The sequence below is a fragment of the Cheilinus undulatus genome, linkage group 4 (genome assembly GCF_018320785.1).
Source record: "Cheilinus undulatus linkage group 4, ASM1832078v1, whole genome shotgun sequence".
Taxonomy (NCBI): Eukaryota; Metazoa; Chordata; class Actinopteri; order Labriformes; family Labridae; genus Cheilinus; species Cheilinus undulatus.
Genome location: NC_054868.1, coordinates 21,796,979 through 21,821,366, shown reverse-complemented (window position 1 = coordinate 21,821,366; position 24,388 = coordinate 21,796,979). Strand labels below are relative to the sequence as shown.

Genomic DNA, 24,388 nt, shown 5'->3' with positions numbered 1-24,388 from the left:
TCTCTCTCTCTCTCTCTCTCTCTCAGTCTCACACATATGTACATGTATAAGACTCAAAAGTTAAATCATTCACTTACATCTGAAATACACACAGAAATACACACATGTTTGAATACATCTGAATACTTCTCAGATCATCCACATCAATTAGTTCTCATATAAGGTATCTGCTAGTAGCCAAAGCAGCTAAACTACAACATGCCTGCTAGCCTCCTGTCTAGCATTACAAGCCAGAGTCTTCTGGTCATGTTCTGAGAATAACCTTATTTTAAGTAATAGATAACATCCCTAGCCCAACAAAACTCATAACAAATACATCACAGCCATTTGAATCAAATTGACATTGATGCTGATGTCAAGAAATGTGAATTTTATCAACAAGTATCTCTAAAAATTCCAAGCAGCTCATGATTGAATGTTTCACCTAACTGTAGTTTGGGTTTCAGTAATGATGGAAGAACATCTAAAGCCTTTACTCACAATTAAACAGGCAAAAATTACATAAAAAAATGAGAGCTGCCAGCATTAAGGCATTTATCCTACTTAATTAGGGATTATACTTCTATATATCTCATATTTCAGTTGAAAAAACTCACACACAGCTCAGTGGACAAGTCAAAAGCTATCTGCACCTTGTGTTAACAAGGGATCAAGTATTTACTTTTCTCCTGTTTCATTTTCAATCCATACCAAGGTTTTTTTTTTCAAATTATTATTTTCTATCTACTTAAAGTTCCTAATTTTCTTTCAACTTAAAAGCAGATCTCTATCCAAATAGGAAGTCAGTTACCCTTATTTTGATACGCACGAACACAAATCATTTCAAACATCTAAAATGAGACAAACATTTTTTTAAAATGCAAAACTATGAAATTTCAAAATGAAGTGATTCATGGTGATTCACTAAAGAAATTCTGATATTAACCGCCATTAAAAATAATAATAATTTGACAGCCCTATTAAAAATATTTTCTTTAAAAGTGGTCAGTATGCTGCTTATGACAAAATATGTCTGTATCTATCCTCAAAAGCATAAGAAAAACTTAAAAAAGTCCTGATAATACAAACTGGCCTCTTTTAGAAAGTAACTGTTACATGTTTGAAGCAGGAGTAAGTCAACTTTTCTCATAAGATTTTGTATGCTTTATAGTTTTGTTTAACTTTCATTTTTACAGTTTTGTCTGTGCTAGAGCACTTAAAACAATACCGATGAAATACTAATGAAAGCATTTAAAGAATTATAAAACTGTGGGGAAAATGGTAAACATGTTATTCATGCTATATAACACTCTAGTTTTATGTTAAGTAGATAAGGATCTAACAGAGTCATTGGTCAAATGCAGCTTGTGCAGCTTTATGTATCACGGTGAATAATATAAGATATGATAACACACATGAGGTAATTCATAACAGGTCTTTTCAGGTTAAGAAGCCATTTATGACATGTTCTACATAGGGCAGTCAGCATTAATGCATTAATCCAGATTAATGAGAAACTATATTTATTCGTTCAAAATCCGTCAAAAACAGAATTTAAAATGGAATTTAGGCAAAATATAGGAAAAACAAAATGTGACAATAAAGTGAGATAAATTGCGATTGACCAAAGAAATTTCAAAATGATTAATACATTCAATAGTTTGAAAGCTTCAATATTAATTTTGTTGACTTAACTATGGCTTAAAATTAGGGCTGTCAACAGCAATCAAGTTAATTGCAATTTATTAAGTTTCACAATTACTGTGATCATTTTTAAAATCTCAGTCAATCTCATGCTTTATTGTCCCTTTCAGCACACTTTGGTTAATCCCTGCCAGCTTCTTCCTGCAGCCACAGTGATTTAAAATAAGTTTACCACTGCTCCTTAATGTCTCATTTCACTTAAAAAACAAACAAACCCTTATATACAGCTCAGTGGACATGTCAGAAGTCATCTGCATCTTTAAAACGATCTCTTCTTTTTCAATCCATTACAAATTCCTTTGTCCATAGTTAAGCTCATGTTAAAATCTTTCATCTATCTATCCTATAAAAACAGGTCTGGATCCAAACAGGATATCATCAATCCTCAGTGAAAGACGGTAGAAAAATCTAAATCACAAAAAAATGAATAAGAATAAAAATGCAAAATAATGGAATTTTATAATGTTATAAAAGGGGGGCGATTAATCGCAGTCAACTACAGAAAATGTGCAATTAATTGCAATTTTAAAAATGTAATCTTTTGACAGCCCTACTGAAAATGTCAGTCGACTACCTTTTCTCAATGAGGAAGATGATACCCATCTGTGATATTTCTCTACAGAGGCCAAATCCATCAAAACAACAAATATCTGTATAGCTCTTCTGCCTCTCAGCTGTAGAAAGCAGGACCCCAGGTTTGGAAGAGTGCACAGAACACTAGCGTAAGAGAATAAACCCTTTGAGGGTTAAAATTAAAGACAGAAAGGCCATCACTTTCTTCTGCCTAAAACTAGAAAGGGTAAATGAATAAAACTAATGAACATTTTAATGCTAAGACTAAAATAGCAATCAAAAAAGAACGCTACAGCTGTTGGTCTGAAAATAAATAAACACCTCGGTCTACTAAAAAAAAAACCCACTTAAAATGCAGTGTAGAAATGAAAAGGTTTAATCTTTTTAAGAAAATTTAAGACTTAAATTGATAGATTAAAACATAGTTGATGAAATAAACCAAAATATAAAAATTAGGGCTATCAAGATTAATTGAGCTAATCTTGATTAATCAAAATTAGTGCAATCATTTTTTTCATTTGCGATTAATCTCGTGCTTTTAACACACTTTAACTCATTGTAACGTCTCCCTGCAGCTACAGTGGTGTAAAATTAGTCAACCACTGCCCCTAATGTCTGATTTCAAGATCCATAACAAATTCATTTTTATGTGGTTAAGTTCATGTTATGATTGATCTACCAATAAAAAAAGCATGTCTATATCCAAACAGAAAGTCAATTACCATTAGCAAGACAGGAGGAAAATCCAAAAAGTACGAAAAACAGAGTTCAAAATTGTGGAGTTTTAAAATGCTATAAAACGGATGAGATTAATCGTGAGCAACCACAGGTATTAAGAGATAAATCGCGATTAAAATGTTTAATCTTTTGGCACTTCAAAATTCTCAGAAACAGGAAGTTGTTGCCCTCGTGATTTATTTTATTTTGCCATCCATTATTATCAGTCAACCTTACATTAGGTTCAAATAGATATGATTCTTAAATACATTCCATGATATATTAAAAGTTAAATTGTTCACCAACATTAACCCCATCCCCTCTTTGCGCAGACGCATTTCGACATATTCGCAGTTTAACTGTGTTTTTTTTGTTCAGATTCTTGGTGTTTTTCCACTCTCAGAACAAACCTTAAGGCCCTTTCTCACCGCACTGATGACAAACACTCAAACAAACCGAGATATGATTATTTCCCACTGACAAAACGCAATATCCTCACCAGCCACAGTCCCCTGTCCTCAGACTGAGCTGCCAGTTTCCTCCGGAGGCTGAATTACATGCGCAGTCCTGCCGTGAATCACACATCACCACGGCAACCGGCGTTCACACCGAGGCTCCGTCAGCGTCAGTGTTACCCTGTACCGAGCACCGACGACCAGAGGAGAGCACAGAAAACCACTGTAAGTTTAAATTATCTTCTATTTAATCATATTAATAACAGTCGTCTGGTTAATTGTGTGTTTGGACGATGCGGCTGTGGTTATGGCAGCCCGTACCACTGCGGTATTTCCCTACAACACGGAGACTCTTTCATGTGACGTGACTTACGTTCAGTTGTTTATTCAGGTGATTAATTAATGTACTTTCAGGATTTAATGAAGCTAAATATCTTTGTTTGGGTGTTGCATTGAGCTGTGTACATCTATGTCAGACTAAGATATGTTGTAATTTAAGCTAGGCTACTTCCACCTTACATAAAAGGTACAGCTGGGCTAATCAAGTATCCATCAACTAGTTAGACACGACTATAACTCTAAAACTAGCCTCATCCTGTAAGGATGTAGTGTAAAAATCACGCATGAACCATACCCTGTGTGTACTGTAGAAATAATTTTAATATATGACATAGCTTTTTATTGTTTTGTTTGTTTATTTGCCCATTTTCTGTTTAATGTGCGGTGTGATTTCAGCTTGTTCAGGCTGTATAAGTTGTCGCAGCAGTCTTCAATGCAGCAAGTTCAGATATGCATGATCAGTGAAGCCTGAAGAACTTGAGAGGCTCAGGCATAAACAGCCCGCTCTCATTCATTACACAGCATCTCTTCACCTCACCATAAGAAATCAGCAAGTCCTTGTTAAAAAATGTCCTAGTTGATGATGAAATCGTGTTGTCAGTTATTCTTTTACAATAGAAAAATGTACACATTTACAGCTTCCATTTGATGAATGTGTTTGGCCAGGGTGTGAAAACAGTATGTGTGACAGCAACAACCGGCTCATTTGTTAATCACAGATTCAGGATGATTCATGGTACCCACACTTCACTCACACTAAGAGGAGGAAACATGGTGGTCAGCACAGATTACCGCTTCAGCCACCCACTCACCAAATACATCAGTAGACTACTACGCACTGTATTAACACTTTAAAAAGTGTCTGAAAAGTACCACAACTTGACCAAACAGCTACTTTATTTCATAGGACAAGTATACACACTTGTCCACCCTCCAATAGGAGGGGAGAATCTTTTAAAATTTGCAGATAAACTTCTGCACACTGTCTTAACAGTACAAAAATATGGATAACATAAGTTTATAAACACTCACCTCTGTTCTTTAACAATTTCAGTAGTGTGCAGCAATTTCAATGAAGAAATCACCCAATATTCACTCATACCCCCCTGCTGTACACAATAGAGAAGTTGACTGTCTTAACTGCCCCATAAGTGTTTTAGCCAGTTTTATTTTTTTATCTACATTTTGGTAATGAAAAAAAATTCAACTGGATGTACTTACTGATGTGGAGAAAAGCTCATTTATACTTCTACAGAACAGAACAAGAGAAAGAAAACCCAGAGCAGAGCAAATAGTCAATAAATGCTTTCAGACACTACGCTGTCCTTTAAGATTACAATAAACAGTAGTGGAATTCAAAAATATTGATACACTAAAATATGGCAATATTTCAGAGTGAAATAATGATACTTTATGAATATCTTTTAACTGAACATTAACTTGTAAGTCTGGTAGTTTTGTGATGTTATCCAACCTCTGATCGCTAGTTGGCATTAGATATTCAGCTGTTTGTCTCTTCCCTTTTCTCCCCTTTTTAGACAACGAGATCACATGACCCTCCTTGCCTGAGAGAGCTTTACATCTGGGCATAACCAGCAGAGCGTCTTTTGCTGCATTTAAGGAATATGGACTTATTTTGGCTTCCAAAACATTGAACACAGTACAGACTTAGAGAAGAGTCAGGTCATTTGTAAGATATGCCATGCCAGAGGGAAATAACACAGTTAGTGTTAATTTCTACTGTAGATGTACCTGTAGCTAAGGTCTGGTTGGGCATTTCTGATTTCAGCTATTTGAAAAGTGTCACAGGTGCTTCATAAGGGTCCAAAGTGAGAAAATCTTATTTTAGATACATTTTTCTGTGGTTGAAAAAAATGATGTGTACATGCATCCTTTAGAAGAGATGGAAAATAAAAAGCCAGATGCCACAGCATCACCATTTAGTGATAACTTTGACTATCCTAAGTTATTACCCCCCGTTTCACATATCTATAGCATGGGGTATGTCTCACATCCATCTGGGAAACAGCACATTGAAGGTGTGGAGGGAGGAAATATATAACGTAGTGGGCATGGACAGCTCTTGACATAGTAAACTATTAGTGGAGCCAGTTAGTGAAAACACTGATATTGAGGCTGGTAAGGAGAAGAGTTAAAACTTCCTTTCGGCTCAGAAAAGCTTTTAGTGCTGTCCAAATCTAGTTAAACTTATGCTGTAGCTACATCGCAGCAAATCACTACACTGGTCAACATTGTTGTTCACTGGTTTGCAGTACAATCAAAGCCCGCCCATAGCTACCGCCTTGTTCTCCTGACGACACTGATTGGTCCATTCTCAGACCAGGCACAGATTGGGGCTTTGCAAGATGGATCTGTTTGATCACAGAAACAGAATCTGACCAATCCACTAAAAGCTATGAGTTGGGTTTCCAAGACTTTTTTATCCAGACAGGCATTGGTACCTTTAGATATTTACAAGTATTATTATAAATGTTTGTCATTCTGGCATTGTGAAAATTCTGATCCAAAAGGTCAAATATCCAAATTGAATTATGTTTGAGTGTTTTTGCAGAGTTACTCAATCAAAAAAAGAACACAATATTCAACCATAAAAGCCCAACATTACAGTTGTAGCTTTCGACTTTGCCCTTTCTTCTTTTGCAGATCCTCTTTTAACAGTAGATGGGCCAAATGGCCTTTCTCAATGATCCTGTATCTCCTTCTCAAAGACGCATTTCCTGTTCATAAGGGATCACACTCTGCAGCCCTTGGCCTCCTGCTGTGTGTATCATCATTGTGAGTCACTGGCGTCAGTGGGGCCCGTGGGGTCCTTGGCTGAGGAGAGGTGTTGTGTTGCACTGTGTGAATAAGATAAGTGGATCCTCACTCCTTCTCTCCACATATTGGATGATCATTTGATTGAGGACAGAAAATAGAATCAGTTTTAGAGCAGAGGCGTTCAGCACCACATTGGTGCCGCATGAGATCAACACTTGGATTACAACATTAGAGATAAGAGCTAGAGGACAAGATGGCTCTGAGATATGAGATAAATCATGCAGCAGTTATGAAACATGTTCCCTCCAGGCTGTTGGGTTGGATAAACAGAAGGAAAACAGCTTCTGAATGTAAAAGATTGCATTCATTAAGTCTAAAGTCATTAATATGACAACTGTTAGCAACATAATTCTAATACACTTATCCAGTTGCACCGTTGTTGAAGGTATAAGTTGAGGTTTTTAAATCCGTTCATTCAGTGTCTTGCTGAGAGTTGGATAACAAAGGTAACTAATGTTCTGTTCTGTGAAATACTGAGAGCAACTGTTACGCTTAGCTTAGCCTAAAGACTGGAAACAGGTAAACAGCTAGTCTAGCTCTATCTAAAAATAGCACAAAAAGTAGAGAAATGTGTGTTTGGTTGATTATTTCTTTGTTGTAACACTGTTTCTTAAATCTCATACTATTGGAAAGCCTGTTTATTTCCTTTTTTAATGGTGCCACAGTTGTAAGGAACATGGTTTTGTGGGCTGAGCAGCAGAGCTGAGTATGTGGGTTGCGCCCATGAAACATTTGCCGGATCTTCTCTGCCAGTGCCAAACAGCTTATTTTGCTGCGTATGACTCTTGTTTTGAGTTTCTGGTACCCCCAGGTGCTGACAGTCTGGTGCCTGGTTGGCACCTGTTACGCTCAGCGAGTGAGTCCAGATTCTACCTACAGTTGGATTGTAAGGTCAAAGTGTGGAGAAGATGCAGAGAACACTATGCTGATTGCTGCACCGATAGAGTAACATCTTTTGGTGGAGGCAGTGTGATGGCGTGGGATGGCAGCTCCCTCACTGGAAAAAAAGATTGAAGAAAATCTTAATGCAGAGAGATATCGAGATGAGATTATGCAATCAGTGGCAATCCCATACCTCCACCGTCTGGGACTGAACTCTATCCTCAAAGATGACAACGCTCGCCCCACTCTAGACTGCCTCTAGAATTTGGGAGTGGAGAGAATAGAATGACTTTCTAGCAGTCCTGACGTCAACCCCACTGAACACTTGAGAGATCAGCTTGGGCGTGCTGTTTGTGCCAGAGTGACCAACACAACCACATTGGCTGTCTTGTGACAAATGCTGGTTGAAGAATTGGGTGCCATCCCACAAAAGTGTGTGACCAGGCTGGTGACCAGCATGAAGAGGAGGTGCCAGGCTGTTGTGGCTTTATATTGTTCTGCCACACACTACTGAGGCTTCTTTTTTGTTAAATAAAGAAATTGTAAAATTGCCAATATGTCTTGTGTTTTGGCACATTCAACACTCCTCCCCGTTCAGTGTGCACCATAACTTAATTTCAGATGTCATTAAAAACACTAAGAAAAATCTTGATAAAGTCAGTCATGAACATATGAAAAATGAAGAAACATTTCTATAATTACATTTTATTATATGTTAGCAAGGAATAAGAGATGTAATTGGCTTTTATTGTTTCTGACAATTTTTACACATCATTAAATATTAAAGCATATTTATATATGCTGGTTATTATTATGTTCATTGGATTAAAAATCAGTTTTAATTGGGTTAAATCTTTGTTTGGCTGATTAAACTAAGTATTACTATTTCCATTTCAATCAGGAATTATAACTGTTGAATTGAGAACATCCTGCAATTTTTAACAATTTGGCCCTTTGGCACTGAGACAAAAAATAATTTAGCTCTCTCACTTATCGAGGTTGCCCATCTCTGATTTATAAGTATAATTTGACCAAACAGGCAAACAAGATTAAGACTTTTGCAGAGCGGTTAAGACTACACTCTTAGTGAAGCTGTTGTTCAGCACATTGGTCTTTTGATATAAATACTAAATTAACCTGCAAGTGTAAAGACAAGACAATCAAAAATAGATGAGGTTCAGCAGGTACACTAAGCACAAGCTTCTGCTGATGGTAATATGGTGATAAGGTACTGTAAACTAAAACTGTGTTAAAAACAGTGTTTTTATTCTGATGATGATGTTGATTCCTAGGTTATTACATTTCAACCTAAACAGGGCAATAACTCAGGTTTCAAGGCAATGCTCCACATAATTGCTGAGTTATTTCACTCAAACAGCACCAATACTAAATTGTAATTTTATAAGACTAAAGTCATTTCTCATTGCAGCTGGAATGTCTGAACATAATTCTCCAATCTGTTTATTAAGATTATCATTCCAAATCCTAGTTTTGGATCAAAAGCAATGAACTTGACATCTCAAAATATTTTCTTACAGGGACAGAAAACCTTTTACACCATTCTTTTTTGGTTTGGTTTTATATTACTTCTGTCCTGTTCTCCTCATCACACTGTCGTTCTCATTGTATTTCCTGCCCTCGATTTGAGCTACAGAAGTACTACTGTCACATTTGGTTACACAGCACACAGTGTGAGTCACTCTGACCTGAGCTGCCTGTTTTTGCTCTGCAGATCTGTTCAGGCATTTTCAGGCAGCGGAGCAGCCATGGTGAAGCTGGGCAGCAATCTGTCTGATAAGCTGGAGAAGCAGCCGTCCGCTGATGACGGCTTTGATAACATCCCTCTCATTACACCCCTGGAGGTCAGTCAGCTCCAGCAGTCATTTGCGGACAAGGTATGTACGTCCTGTAGGACTTCTGTTGTTCTGTTTATGTTCCTGTGTTTGTTTTTCTCCAGATGACTTTATTTCTAAGATACAAGCCAACCACAACAAACCATGCATTACAGCATTATAAAACAGCAAACAGATCACAGTATTGTTGGCGTACTGACATTTCAGATGCTGAGCTTAATGTATTTTCCACCCTCACCTGGTATCCTATGTTAAAACCTTGACATCAGCCCATGCTATGCAAGTACCTTTAATTCATAATGCAAGGAGAAAGCCCACACAATCACATTTAGGCTGCATGATACGCTCAGCTGCACAGGATGTTCCACAGAATAATTAGATGTTGCTCAAACAAAACTACTTTGTTTCTCCCATTTGTGCTCACAGACAACAATTTAAGCTGGCTGCTTTTGCAGATATGCTGATAAATTTTAGACATGCAAAGTACAACCCATTCCAAAAAAGTTGGGGGTGCTGTGTAACATATAAATAAAAACATGCAATGAGTTGCAAATCTCATACACCCATTTTTATTTACAATAGAAGAAAAACAACATATATAATTTTAAATCTGTGGAATTTTACCATTTCATTGAAAAATTTAGCTCATTTTGAATTTGATGGTAGCAACACATCTCAAAAAAGTAGGGGTGGGACAACAAAAGGCTGGAAAAAAGTGGTACTGATGAAAAACCACCAGTTAAGTTAATAAGCAACAGGCCAGTAACATGACTGGGTATAAAAGGAGCATTTTAGAGAGGAAGAGTCTCTCCAAAGTAAAGATGGACAGACATTCACAATCTGTGAAAAAGCTATGTCTAAAATTGTGGAACAATTTCAGAAAAATGTTCCTCAATGTAAAATTTTGAAGATTTTAAATGTTTAACCAATACTAAATATCATCAAAAGATTCACAGAATCTGGAGTAATGTCTGTGAGCAATGACATGTGATCCTTTGAGTCCTAAGGGTCACTGCATTAAAAACAGGCATGAGTCTGTAATCGAAATCACTGCATAAGTTCAGGAACACTTCCAGAAATCACTGTCTGTCAATACAGTTGCCATACCATCCACAAATGCACGTCTTCTCTGTGCCAAAGCTCATTTATAATGGACTGAGGCAAAATTGAAAAATGTTCTGTGGTCAGATGAATGACGGTGTTTCCTGTGGACTAAAGAGGAGGAGGACCATCCAGCTTGCTACAAGCACACAGTTCAAAAGCCTGCATCTCTGATGGGGTAGGGTTGTACCAGTACTTATGGCACGGGCAGCTTACACATCTGGAAAGGAACTATCAATGCTGAAAGGTATATAGAGGTTTTAGAGTAACATATGCTCCCATCCAGACGTCTTTATCAGGGCCTTGCATGTTTCAGTGAGACAATGCTAAACCACATACCACATCCAGCAGAACAGTATGGCCTCACAGTTGAAGAGTCTGTATGCTGAGCTGGCTTGCCTGCTGTCCGGACCTTTCACCAATAAGAAACATTTGGTACATTGAAAAACAGGAAAGCCAAGAAGACCCTGGACTGGTGAGCAAGTAGAATCCTGCATCAGACAAGAATGGGACAATGTTAGTCTCCCAAAACTCCACCAACTGGTCTCCTTACTTCCTAGATGTTTACAGACTGTTGTTAAAAGAAGAGGGGATGCTAAACAATGTTATACATGACCTTGTCCCTACTTTTCTGAGATGTGTTGCTGCCATCATCTTCAAAATGAGCTGATATTTTCATGAAATGGTAAAATGTCTCAGTTTCAACATCTGACTTGTTGTTTATGTTCAACTGTGAATAAAATATGGATTTATGAGATTTGCAGACCCTTGCATTCTGTTTTAATTTACTTTTTTCACAGCACCCAAACTTTTTTGGAATTGGGGTTGTAAAATTTGTAGCTGATACAACTGGTAAACTCATGCTGAACTCTTGAGGGTACATTCACCATAAGCAAAGTAAAATAAATCATAATTAACAAGAAGCGTTCAGTTTTTGTTCAAAGAATTGTTGCAACAACAGTGCATTGTTTCTGATGCAGGTCATTGTGAAGACGTCAACACAGTATCAGCTGCAACAGAAGAAGAAGCTGTATGTGCCCAGCATTAAGAAGCTGAATATCAACTTCTACAGTGATGTTTCAGATAAAGCAAAGGTACAACATACTGTATAGATTCATTGTTGCAAACTATTTTAAGTCCAACGGATATGATATTTGGCCTTTCTCGTTACTGCCTCTAATGATGTCATGATGTTTTCAGCCATTCCTTTTTTTAAATATACAGTGCTTAACAAATTTATTAGACCATCTGTCATATTTGTCTCAGAGATCATCCAGCATCATGAAGTGCTTTAATGCCGACTCTTTCATTTTCAGTCAGCTCTCACGTTTTACAATTTTGAACAGGAATGAGGAATTTTATACTGAATTCATCTTTTTATACCCAAATTTGAGCTGGCTCACTGGGCTTCTTTGAGAAGTCAGAAATTAATCAAGCATAACATTCAACCACTAAAACTCATTTTTCTGTTCAGGAATGCAAGTAAATAACTATCATTTGACATATTTATCAAGAAATAATAATGTGCTTTACTGTTTTTTCATTTTTTTTTGTAAATCAGTAAATTTGAAAATTCATGGATAACAATAATAATTATATTTTAGCGTTAAAAATATCATTTGGGTTAAAGAGCTTCTACATATTGGTGTATTAACCATTGCAGAAACATAAGAAATTGATTTGGTAATTACCAATGCTGTTAATTTAGGGCAGCTGTGGCATAAACCTTACTTTGGGTGGTGGTCTAATAAATTTGTTAAGCACTGTATACTTGAAGAAAATTGGTCTTTGGGGACATACACAAACTCTGCATCCGGCCAAAGGAGCATGTCAGTGTACGAGTTTAATTGACAGATGTTGACAGGCTGAGGCCAAGCAGGAGGATGAGACAAGTAAAAGTAAAAAAAATAAAGCAAACAAACTTGTGGTTTAGCCTACTTGTCAACCAGTCCATTGTAAATTGCGTTTTGTTAAGCAAGCTTTAGGCAGGAAAAGACCTGGTTGAAGCTGCAAGTATATATTTACAGCTGTCAAAAGATTACAATTTTAATCGTGTGGAAGCTCAGAATTTCTGTAGGTAATCATGATTTACTGCATCCTTTTACAGTATTTTAGATATCTCTATTTTGTATCCAAAATGTTTTTTGTTTTCTGCTGTCAAACTACAGCTAGTTGTCTTTCTGTATTAATATAGACCTGCTTTTATAGGTAGACCAAAGACATGAACAAAAGAAAACAGGATACTGTGCAATGTATACACTGTATCTCGTTTTCTGACTGCTGCAGACTACCTGCGCAGGCGCGACTTTGATTTAACTTCAGATACTTCGAAATACTTTGTCTGTGTGGTGGAGGAACAGCTAGCCCACTTCTGCCTAGATTGAGCCAATTCAGCAGCTGTCTCTGCAGTGGATCAGTCTCTGAACTGACAGCAGTTTTGTACCAAAACATGCTCGTATTTAGATAAAATGTTGAACTGAGCAGCTTGATTTTTCAGCCATGAATGAAACGTGAGCATAGTTTACTGCGGAGACAGAGAATGACCATTCATGCCATGGGTTACAGAGAATTAGAGCTTGTGTGCTAAAGATGGAAAGACAGCACTCAGCAAGCTTCCTGCACTGTGGTCCATGTCTCTCAAGCCTGAAGTTTAGAAAAAAGGACTCTTCTGGTGCACTTTTCAAAGAAAAAGCTAATCTTTTTCAAGGCCTACGTTAAACTACCTGCGTTTTCACATGCTTTTATTTTGAAGTTGTTTCTGGGACAGGTATTACGTGAGTTAAATCAATTATAGGATTTCTTAGCTCTTGCTTGGAGTCCCTGCCAAACTTTCGTAGGGATTAATAGTAATTATAATCGCCTCATAGACATGATAATTTAAAATATCAAGTTATATTAAGCCTATTCATTTGAGATATCTTTCACTCCTTTCCATCCTCTCAGTGCCTTTCCTGCAGATGCTCTGTTAGCTGTAAGCACATGCTCCTAATATAAATGAGATAGATTTTGCTTTCTCCAGTTGTTGGAATGAGATAGATACCATTTCTTCTACATGATGTTGGCATTTAATAGTGTTAAGCCCAAAATAATCAACAGTGCTCTAATTTTTCTCAAATTTCAGACCTACCTTGTTTTTGTGTTGTAAAACTAGCATCACAGATGCCTGCGCAGATACGATTTAGTTATTAGAAACTGGGATACTAGTTTTTTCATGTATACAGGGATAAAGCCAGGTTTCTCAGTGCTCATGTAAACACATTATCCCGAATATGATAAAAAAACAGGAAATAGCTCATAACCAGGATACTGAAGTCCATATCAAAACAGGTAATATAGAATCACCCCAGCCCTGTAAGACAACAATATAAAATCACCAAGCTGTTCATCTCAGTACAGTCTGTCGTTAGCTGATGTCACTGCCTTCTTTGAAAGTTAACGGCCAAGTAAAATGCTGTTTTTTTGTTCATTGTGAGGTAAAATTAGCCAAATCTATCAGCCATGGTAGTCTATGGATCATGTAAAGCACAGGTATCAAACTCAAGGCCTGGGGGCCAAATCTGGCCCATGGAACAGTTAAATCCGGCCTGTGAGATTATCTGATATTTCTGTTATAACTGGCCCATCAGTATGAGGTCTGCAGATTTCCTTAAGTATAAAAATGTGAACTTACCCTCGATGATTTAAGATATCCTTGTTAAGTCACAAAATCTGAAAAAGTAAGAAGTAAAAATAATTAGATAATAAGTCAGGAATGTGGAAAAAGAAATTAATTTGTGTTTTAATTTCACATTTTCAATTTAGCATCTCACAACTAAAACTTTGGATTTTGACTTTATATTTCATACTTTGAGCATTTCAACTCATAATTTTGACTTCTCATATAATAGTTTGAGCTTTAATATTTATAATTCTAATTTTAAGTGATATTTTGACCTTATTAACCAGTTATTTTGTATTTTACCTCATATTTTCAACTCTAAGCTTTGCCTGCTTATTTTGACTTTAAATTTCATGATTACAAATTTTATTTCATATTTTGACCTCTCAAACTCATGATTTTGACTTTTTTTATAATATATTTGCCATTAAAAACAACATTATTTTTCAATTTCAATTACATGTTTTGACCTTTTTAAACTAATACATTTACTTTTCTCAGATTGTGAGCCTTTAAACTTTTCTTTTTAACTTTATAAATGTCAAAATCATTTGTCAGCCATGCTAAGTTGTTTTGTTGTTGTTGTTGCTTTTTCATATTTTCTTACCTGTAAAACAAGGTTGACAGTTTATGGTTAAAACGGTGACCATGTTAGGCCCTCAGGTTAGTCCTGAATCCAGAATCCGGCCCCTGCTGTGATTGAGTTTGACACCCCTGATTTAAAGCATCATAGCAGAGAAATTTGAGCCAGAAAAAGAATTATGTCTCTGCTCTGGCACAGAGCTAGGCAGCTGCACTCTTTTAATAGGTCACTGTAAGGTCAAGGGGTAGGCTAAGTGCTGGCGTGATTGGCTATTTTTCACTTGAAAAAGATGCAGCAGGAACAAACATCTTACCTGTGGAAGATGTGTTTTAATTAGGGGTGTAATGGTGCAGAAAAAGTTCAGTTCGGTACGTACCTCGGTTTTAAAGTCACGGTTCGGTACATTTTCAGTATGGTGATTAAAGCGGATAAATATAATTTAATTTTAATTTTTAAAAATTAAATTGTATTAAAATAAATAGGCTGAATAAATTACATTTAAATTATAGATAATGCTGCAACCTCCCTCCAAAAGTTCTTCAATGATTAAAACTATTAATAAATAAATACATTTTTTAATTACTAGGTTATTTTCATTGATACATTGACATATTTATACCCATTCTTTAAACACTAAAATTTCACAGCTAACTTGAATGCATCATCCCACAACTGCAAGTTAGCTTGTGAAGTATGCAAATTAGCGTCTTTTTGCTGATTTCAACATGGACTTCAGCACTGGATTACTTTTTTAACCATTGGAATCTACTACAAAGTTTGGAAGAACTTTTCACAGCCCATCTTGGAGGATAAAGAGTTTAAGCTGTGTGAAATCTGAGGATAACTTTACCTATGACACAGCTGCAGAGTCCCTCTCTCACTCCTCCGAGGCTGATAGCTGAAGGTGAAGTTAATATAATTCATAGAGCCAGAGCACCATTGCTATACGGGTGATTTAAATGAAGCCGCCATCACTCTCCTTCGTTTGTTTTTGTAACTGCTCCTTCTTCTGTAATCACAGTTGCTGGCAGCTTTTAGGCTCATTGCTGCCACCTGGAATGAAGTGAGAACTTACTTTTTTTTAATACTCATTCAGACGTATTCGTCGTATTACTGCGTGCACCGAACCGTGGTGGCCGTACCGCGACGGTACGGGACAAATACAAATACTGTTACACCCCTAGTTTTTATACATCCTTAACTTGTCTTTAGTCCTGGAAAAGAGTTGAAATGATTATGACAGATAATATATAAATCCAGTACAAAACAAGAGCTGTTTTTGAGATAGTTCCTTTGGACGAACAGATGTGCAAGCACTTGTTTTATGTGTGGGAACAGTGTTGTTGCTCATGATTTAATACCTTTGTTAAAATCTTTAAAATTATGCTTTATTTCAGCTCAGTGGGTAGACTATTTCAAAGAAGAATTCTACAGTTACCATTTACTGACTTGATTAGAGTCCTGATATCTGCTAACAGATTCACCAAACATAGTTAAAGCTAAACATTTAAAAATCAGCTTAAGATTGTAGTAGCTAATGAGGCTTTCGAAGCTTTCTCCAATATGAGACAATGGTGCCATTGTTCAGGTTTTTTGTCCATGATTTTAATTGTGTGGTTATATAAGAATATGATTGGTTATAGTTGTTTTTGAGGCTTAGGACCAGGAAGTAACGTAATGTGAGAGATGTAAAAAATATCATAGCATACCTATAAAGTGATAATAGGTGGCTTAATGTGCATTAGTGTGAATATTTTACATTTATTGTAATTATAAGCATTGACTGATTAAATCAGTTCAAGGAGAATAAATGTTTTGACTTAAGTGTACTGACTTTTTATCAACTAAAACTGGACTAAGATTCTTTTGAGTTTTCATCCAGTGAAAGTTGACTAAAAGTTTAAAGATTCAGAACTAAAGTGTGACTAAAACTTAAGAACAATTTCAGCTATAGGCTAAGACTAAATTTAAATAGTTGCCAAAATCAACACTGTCTAGCGCATATACAAACAAGATGTGCATTAATCTTCTAAAGAAAAAAGACCCAAATTTCCCAGCTTAGTAGTTTTTTTTCTTAACCTACGGTCTTAAAATATGTTGTGGATATGAGGAACACATTTAGGGTTTGGTTACGTTTATTTTGAAAAATTATGAAATTTTATTAGCAGTTTTGTCCTTTAACCTTTAAAAGGCTTGTTACTCAAGTGTTGAACAATGTATTTAATGTGTTTTAAATGTGTGTGGGTGTTGTTGCTCAGATCACAGGTCTGATCCTCATCACTTTGGCCTTTCTGACCAGCCTGCTCCTCCTCCTCATGTACAAAGCCATGTGGTACGACCAACTCACCTGCCCAGGGGGTTTCATCCTGAAGGTAGGCAGCACACACATGCAAACACATTACTGTATGACACACTTATATTGTCACTTATAAATACATTTCTAATATGCAGCCAAGACCTCTTTAAATTCTTTGACATCAGGTTTACTTGCAGAAGCCAGGCATGCATAAACACACATAAAGAGGGCGTCTCAGGCAGATTTATGCATGAAGTCAGGTATCTGAACAAGTGTTTACATAGTTTACTCAGAGGAAGAATATCCAGATATCTTGGCCATCATCTTCCTTCAGTTCTGCTGGGATCAACGTAGCTAATTTTAAAGTCTTGTCCTCTAACATCACAGAGATCTTAATGCATTATCCCAGCCAAAGTAGTCTGTGTGACACCCACTAAAAGGCTACTTAAAGTTCTCTTTGCAGCTGGTGTGCCATTTCTCGGCACACCCTCGCATCACTCACTTCTGGAGGATACTCTGAAGCTGGAAACACAAACTCATTATCTCCAAATGACACCTTGGAGGCATGGTGCAGCGAGCCGGCGCTGCCACGCATGTTAGTTAAAGAGGAAAATGAGAGAACGGGAGAGGGCGGGAGGGGGAACGACAGAGCCTGCTTTCTGGTCAGGCAGGGATTGGGATGCCCGCCTGTGAATCAGAGGGGTCTTTAATTAGGGCTGAGCGTGACTAAACTGTGATTAAAGGCTAAACAGTAAGGGGGGGAAACAAGGAAGAGAAGGGAGGAGGGGGGGCCTTCCGGCCATGCTTTTGAAGTTTTTCTCCCAGTTACAGTTGGTTTCAGCATTTTCCTGTTAATGCCATGTTGGAGACATAAAAAAGTGAAGATAGAGGGAGGTAGACTTACTGCTGAGCTATTCAGAGGTATGACTCTTCACTGTTAGAGCAGGAAGCGGATCCTCTAAAGAAAATAGTCATTAGGTCCAATGCTAGTTTCATTGACTAAAACTAGAACGCTGAAAATGTGCCTGTTGACAACTGAGGGAACATCATACACAGACCCAAACCCTGAGGTAATCTTGATATAACTAGAAAATATTATGGGACATTGAGTGGAGATTATCTTAGTAATTGTGTATTTTGTAGTTGGGGATTGTAGTGCTCTCTTCTGCTCAGGTACTCCACTGGGCTCAGATGCCATCCTAGAGCCATATAAAATATACATTCCTGGCATTCTTGTCTGATAAAGAAAAGTTCAAACATATGATTTGTTAAAAAGTCACTAGTATGATGTATTAATTTCTTAATAATTTTCCAACATTTTTGGAGCTGAGTACATGAAAGGAACACTTGAAACTCCTTGCACCATGTGATAGTATTTAAATGCAATGTCACTGCTTCCAGGAAGTTTCCCTGAACCTGTCCAGACCATCTCCCAAGCTGTACTCATTGCTTTTTATTAAGTTCAAACTGTGAAAAAGATTCACAAGAAAGCTCCAGAAATCAGCCACAATTTACACATCAGCGAAAATGAATAAATTAATTGATATTCCAAAAAAGTAAAATGCAAATAAAAATGAATTCAGTGATTTTCAAATCCTTTCAACCCACACAATAGAACATAAACTGCATGTGAGTTGTTCACACTGACATTTTACTGTTTCATGAAAAATATAGCACATTTTGAATTTGATTGCAGCAACACATCTCATAAAAGTAGGAATAGGGCAACAAAAGGCTGGAAAAGTAAGAGGTACTGATAAAAAACAACTGCAGGAGCATTTTGCAATTGCTGTAATTGGCAACAGGTAACATGACTGTATGCATTTTAGAGAGGCAGAGTTTCTCAGAAGTAAAGATGGGCAGAGGTTCACCAATCTGTGAAAAACTGCCTCTAAAAATTCTGGAACAATTTCAGAAAAAATGTTTCTCAATCTAAAATGACTTTGAATATCCAACCATATATAATTATTTAACTGTATCATCAAAAGACTCAGAGAATCTGGAAAAATGTGTGCAAGGGACAAGGTCAAAGGTCAGTATTGGGTGCTTGTGATCTTTGGGCCCTCAGGCAGCACTGCATTAAAAACAGGCATGATTCTGTACTGCATGGGCTCAGGAACACTTCCAGAAATCACTGTCAACACACTCCACCGTTCAGTCCACAAAGTCAAGTTAAAGCTGTATCATGCAGAGAAGAAGCCAAATGTGAACACGATCCAGTGAACACCACTGTCTTCTCTGGGCCAAAGCTCATTTAAAATGTACTGAGGCAAATGGAAAACTGTTTTGTGACCAGAGGAATCAACATTTGAAATTCTTTTTGGAAACCATGGATGCCATGTCCTATGGACTAAAGAGGACCATCCAGCTTGTTATCAGCACACAGCTCTAAAGCCTGCATCTGTGATGTTATGTGGTTGCATTAGTGTCTATGGCATGGACAGCTTACACATCTGGAAGGGAACTAGCAATGCTGAGAAGTAGATAGAGGTTTCTGATCACCATATACCTACATCCAAATAATGTCTCTTCAAGAGAGGCTTGCATTTAACAAAACAATTTGATACATGATCCATAGAAAACATTTCACACATCACCAAATGAAAAATCCAGCAAAGAAGACCCAGAACTTCTGAGCAACTAGAATCCTACATCAGACAAAAATGGGACAACATTCCTCTCCCAAACTCCACCAACTGGTCTCTTCACTTCCCAAACGTTTATAGTTGATAAAAGAAAAGGGGATGCTGCACAATGGTGAACATTGCCCCGTCCCTACTTTTTTGATGTGTTGCTGCCATCAAATTCAGAGTGAACTATTAAATGAGCTAAAATAAGCTTTTACTTCAAATGGTATCTCTTTCTACATGTGATATGTTGTTTGTGTTCTATTGTGAATAAAATATGAGTTTATGGGATTTATAAATGAAAGTTCTTTTAGTCTGTGCTGTGCCATTATGAACTTTTAACACTGTTGCACAGCAAAAAACTATAAAACATTACGGCAGCCATTATGGAGAATTTTGGAAACTATCAGTGTAACTGTTCATCATCAACACACAAATGATTTCATCTTTTTTCTCCCAAGATTCATTTAGGCAGACTCAGATTTTCCAAGCAGTGTCTGTTTTTTATTGTTTCACAACAATAAAAAAAATTAAATGCATAAGCTTCATGCATAACTCATTAAACAGAAGTCAGACTGTTTTCCATATTTCTCTTAATATCCAAAACTTAATTTCAAGAACAAATACACAGTCTTGGATGAATCACAGGCAGGCTTTTTTGTGAGTCATGAAAAGTTCAGCTCTTTTTTTCACATTTATTGCTACTGTGGTATTTTTGTCTCTTTGTCACAACAGCAGAAGCACTGCGCTCCAACCACTCTGGAGATGTACTACAGTGAGGAGCAGCAGCAGAAGGAGCCAGACATCCATAGCAGCCCTAACACGGGGCTTTACACCGCCCTCAGCCACCTCAACCAGATGAACAGGGTAGGGCCTGAGCTGCCTCCACCATGGTTACCTGTCATCAGCGCTCTGAAAGAGGCTGAGGCAGCCAAAGAAGACAGCGAGGCAGAGAGAGGAGAGCTGCATGGAGAGGAGTGAAGAGCCTGGGGATGTTAAGAGTTAGAGAGGGGGTAATGATGATGGGGAGGTAGAGCAGTGTCTGTGTGTGCTTATTCATGTTCTTTTTTTATTCTTGTAGAGCCAGTTGAACCACCTAAATGGGTGCTTGAGAACCTTAAAATGTCTATCTACTGAAAACAGACATCAGCAACCTCCAGCTTGTCATTTTGTTGATATTGAAATCATTTCCCAACTACTGGTTTGTGAGTTTGTGTATTTGTGTGCAGAGGTGGGCACAGTTCATCAGAAATTAACTCTGTTCACTGTTAATCCATTAGCAAACAGATTAACTTCCATCACAGTTAATCTGTTAATTCTGTTCAACAATAACAGAAGTTTGCTTCAGTGTTAGCACTAAAACCTGTTGAAAGTCCAACAGTCTGCCCCTGCGCTGGCAGTGTGCTGTCGAAGAAAATATACAGAATACGATGTCGTATTATTAAAACTTTTTGATCTGTGACAGAGCGCAAACATTTAGTATATTCATGCACTACACCACAAAGCAAATTCACAAAAGCCAGAGAAAAAGTAGCCCTGCAACTACTTAGTCCTTATAAAAACAGCAGGGAAATAGCCTATATATTCTGGGACAGTCTGTATGTCTTGCACCCAGCTACAGCAACAAACATCTGAGTACAGGCAATATTTTAACCCACAAAAATGAGTTTAAACAGCACATAATACAGCCATCAGAGTGAAAAAATGGCTTAATGGAGATCATGAACTGCTTTGTGACTGTGAATAATGAACCTAACTCTTTACACTGCGCCTGATATTTTAGTCAAGGTCAGCTCAGACAACACGATTTTTTCTCTTTCACACTGGCGCCATGTCAGACTCTGCGTCAAAAATCTTGTCCAGTCTTGGCCAACAGACTGGCCACACTACAAGTGTGATCCCAACCAGTCATCATATGCTGTCCTCACTTCTGTCTCTGTGACTGTGTGCAAGTTCACAGGTCAGCATGGAGAAGGGTCAGAGATTGTTAATCATAACTTCAGCAGGAGCGCTGGTTGTAATGCTAGTGGTCTTGAGCTCCTGGTTATCATTCAAATAGTAAAAGGGATGAATGTGATAGCATGTCAAGAAAATTAGCCCTATTAGCCTAGCTATGCTAAATTCGCTGTATGTATACAGAAGATCCCCAAAGGGAGAAAACGTGGGTATTTTAAAAAAGCCACCCTGGTAAATGATGACACAAGGATAGATGGAAGTTACCAGAAAATTTCTGACATACTAGTCTTGTTGAATCGTGGACATGGACACATCTTTGATTATGATACACTACAAGAGCATTTTTTTTGTTCCAGACACTCATATTTAAGCCCAACATTTGATGATGAGCTGTCACAGCATAGTCAGGCTAAAATCTGGCTCCCAGGCCTTTGAATTACTCCAGACAGTGTGGCCCTCAGCAACACAATGGAGTCACTTTCATTTATTCAACCTAGCCTGTATGAATTGCAGATTAAAAGTTTTGGGGTGAAAAATCATCTCAGAAAAAAACAAAATCGGATGACAAAAAAGACCCCTCAAAAGCAACAGGGGGGCTGCAGCACCTGGAGAACACCTACTTCCTGCAGATACACTCCAGAATAAGAATAGGTATACAGTAAATGCTAGAATACTCCATGTGGCCATCATTACTTGAGTGATGTTTCATTATTTGCGTTTTGGTCTGTGGAGGAAGTGATGAAAGCTAAGGATGTTCCTAGGTGTATAATTTCCCATCTGGTCAAACAAAAAATATTATTGTATTTAAGTGACTAGTCTAAAGTCAAAAAATACATTCTGGAAACCAACTTCACACTGCAACAATAAACAATGTCACACCGTAAAGGTTTGGAGGTGGTTTGCTGAACATTGCTTATGTTAGCAGTGTTAACACCACAAACCTTCAATTCTCTTTGCAGGTTAATGTCCTCAAAATACTTGCGTTATGCGTGAGTATAACCTAACACAGCCTCTGGAGAACTCTAGATCGAAATGCTAAACCGTGCTATTCCTATGAGATGCTACTGGTATGAAATCAGTTTTCAGTTTGTACAGAATTAAGAGCATTGTAGTAAAGAGGCAGTAGTCTTAAAAACAACTACAGTGGCTGCTAGTGGCAGATGGCTGCATTACAGTTGAGTTGGAGCATTTGACTGGTATTGTGGTCCTAAACTAATTTTAAAAAATGATTATAATTACTTTAACCAACTCTTATTCTGGTGCTGACTCCAAAAGGATCTGAATTTAGAAAAAAAATAGGCATGGTCCTTTTTTATAGAGATATCAGTGCCAATTTATACACATTGTGTCTTTGAATAGACTCTCTAAAGCTCAGGTTGAGTGTGAGAACAGAGGTGAACTCAAGTAAGAAAAATTACCAGATTACCAGAAGTTAAACATTTCAATAATCATTTCAAACGATCTCATATGTAAAATGTTTGGAAAAAGAAATGCTGATAGTTAATGGTTAATGGATTAACAGACATGCCCAGCTCTGTTTGTATGCGGTACATTTGTGTGGTTGGAGGCAGGAATGTAATTAAAGTGTTGGAGAATGTGTCTGCCTTTTACAGCGTCACTGAAACTAAACTCTACCACCTTTATTCTATGCGTGTGTCACTCATGTAAATACTACACACTGTTAATGCTTCATTTGAGTGCCTATCTGGTGTGTGCATATTTGCCTTCATGTGCTCCGTGTGTGTGAGCATGCATTTGCCTGTGAAAGTTGGAGGTGAGAGAGCAATGCACAAGCTCTTAGTGAGAAGTGAAGATAAGTTTTTAATAAGATTTCTGCAGGTTTTTCCTCATCACTTCGTCTCATCTCACATCTCTTCATTAGTTTCAGTGCAGAATAAATTAAAACAAATGTGCTCTCAGTTAAACCATCAAGACAGTGAACTATAATTGAACACTTGTTTCAAACTGACTCCACATTTCATAATCTCTAAACTGATGATTGAAGTTCTGTGTGCTTTTTCAGTTAACATTAGAAGGAGGAAAGCGTAACACTACACAAACCAAAAGTTTCTCCTGTAGAGAAGATTAATCACGACATACAAATGATTAATCACACTGCTGATGGTCTATCGTGCTTTTTTTGGGACTTAAAAGGACACCAGTGTAAATTCCAATGAACATTAACTCATACATGTAAGCTAACTGTATAAACCAGCTAACTACGCTGCATGTAAGATTTGTAACTGAATGGTGATCATGTTGATGTAAGCGTCTGTAAATTGACATGTAGTGTATATAATTGCAGGGGTATCTCATCACGATCCTCATATGAATGTATGAAGTAGCTGCTCTAATCATGCTGTAGATGTAATCAGTGCTTATTATGTTTTACCTGGAGCTCCTAGCATCTTCATATTTTGTTATTTATTTAATTAACAAAGTATTTATTTGTTTTTTGTGCCTTTTCATGGATAGTTTTGTTTTTCACTTTTGCAAGATGTAAGCCTTTTGTAAGGAAATAAAATCCATCATTCAAGATAACTGGCAAACAATGTAATATATATAATGACCCCCTTTCTTTGCTTACAGATTCCCTTTTTTTTGTCCTAACATCTGGTATGTCATTTTTGAAACAAGACTGTTCGTGTGAGTAGGACAAAGTGAGATTACAGCACAGCTTGTTCCTCTGGGCTTCAGTGCCAAACGTTTACATCAGTCCCATCTGCTCTGATGTCACTGTCTGTACAGAAATAAATGACTGAAGTGTTGAGTTCTCTCCTTTACAGCCAGCCCTGTTGATTTACATTGAAGTCCTTTAATGACCTGA

The 24,388-nt window shown here is 37.3% G+C and overlaps 1 protein-coding gene across 1 annotated transcript; it reads left to right on the top strand.

Annotated features, from left to right (window-relative positions):
* Positions 1-3,569: 3,569 nt before the first annotated feature.
* caly (calcyon neuron-specific vesicular protein) lies at positions 3,570-24,388 on the top strand. Its single transcript, XM_041784394.1, has 5 exons — positions 3,570-3,653; positions 9,220-9,382; positions 11,422-11,535; positions 16,941-17,054; positions 20,341-24,388. Exons 2-5 carry the CDS (start codon positions 9,254-9,256, stop codon positions 20,584-20,586), a joined length of 603 nt encoding a protein of 200 aa, XP_041640328.1. The 5' UTR covers positions 3,570-3,653; positions 9,220-9,253; the 3' UTR covers positions 20,587-24,388.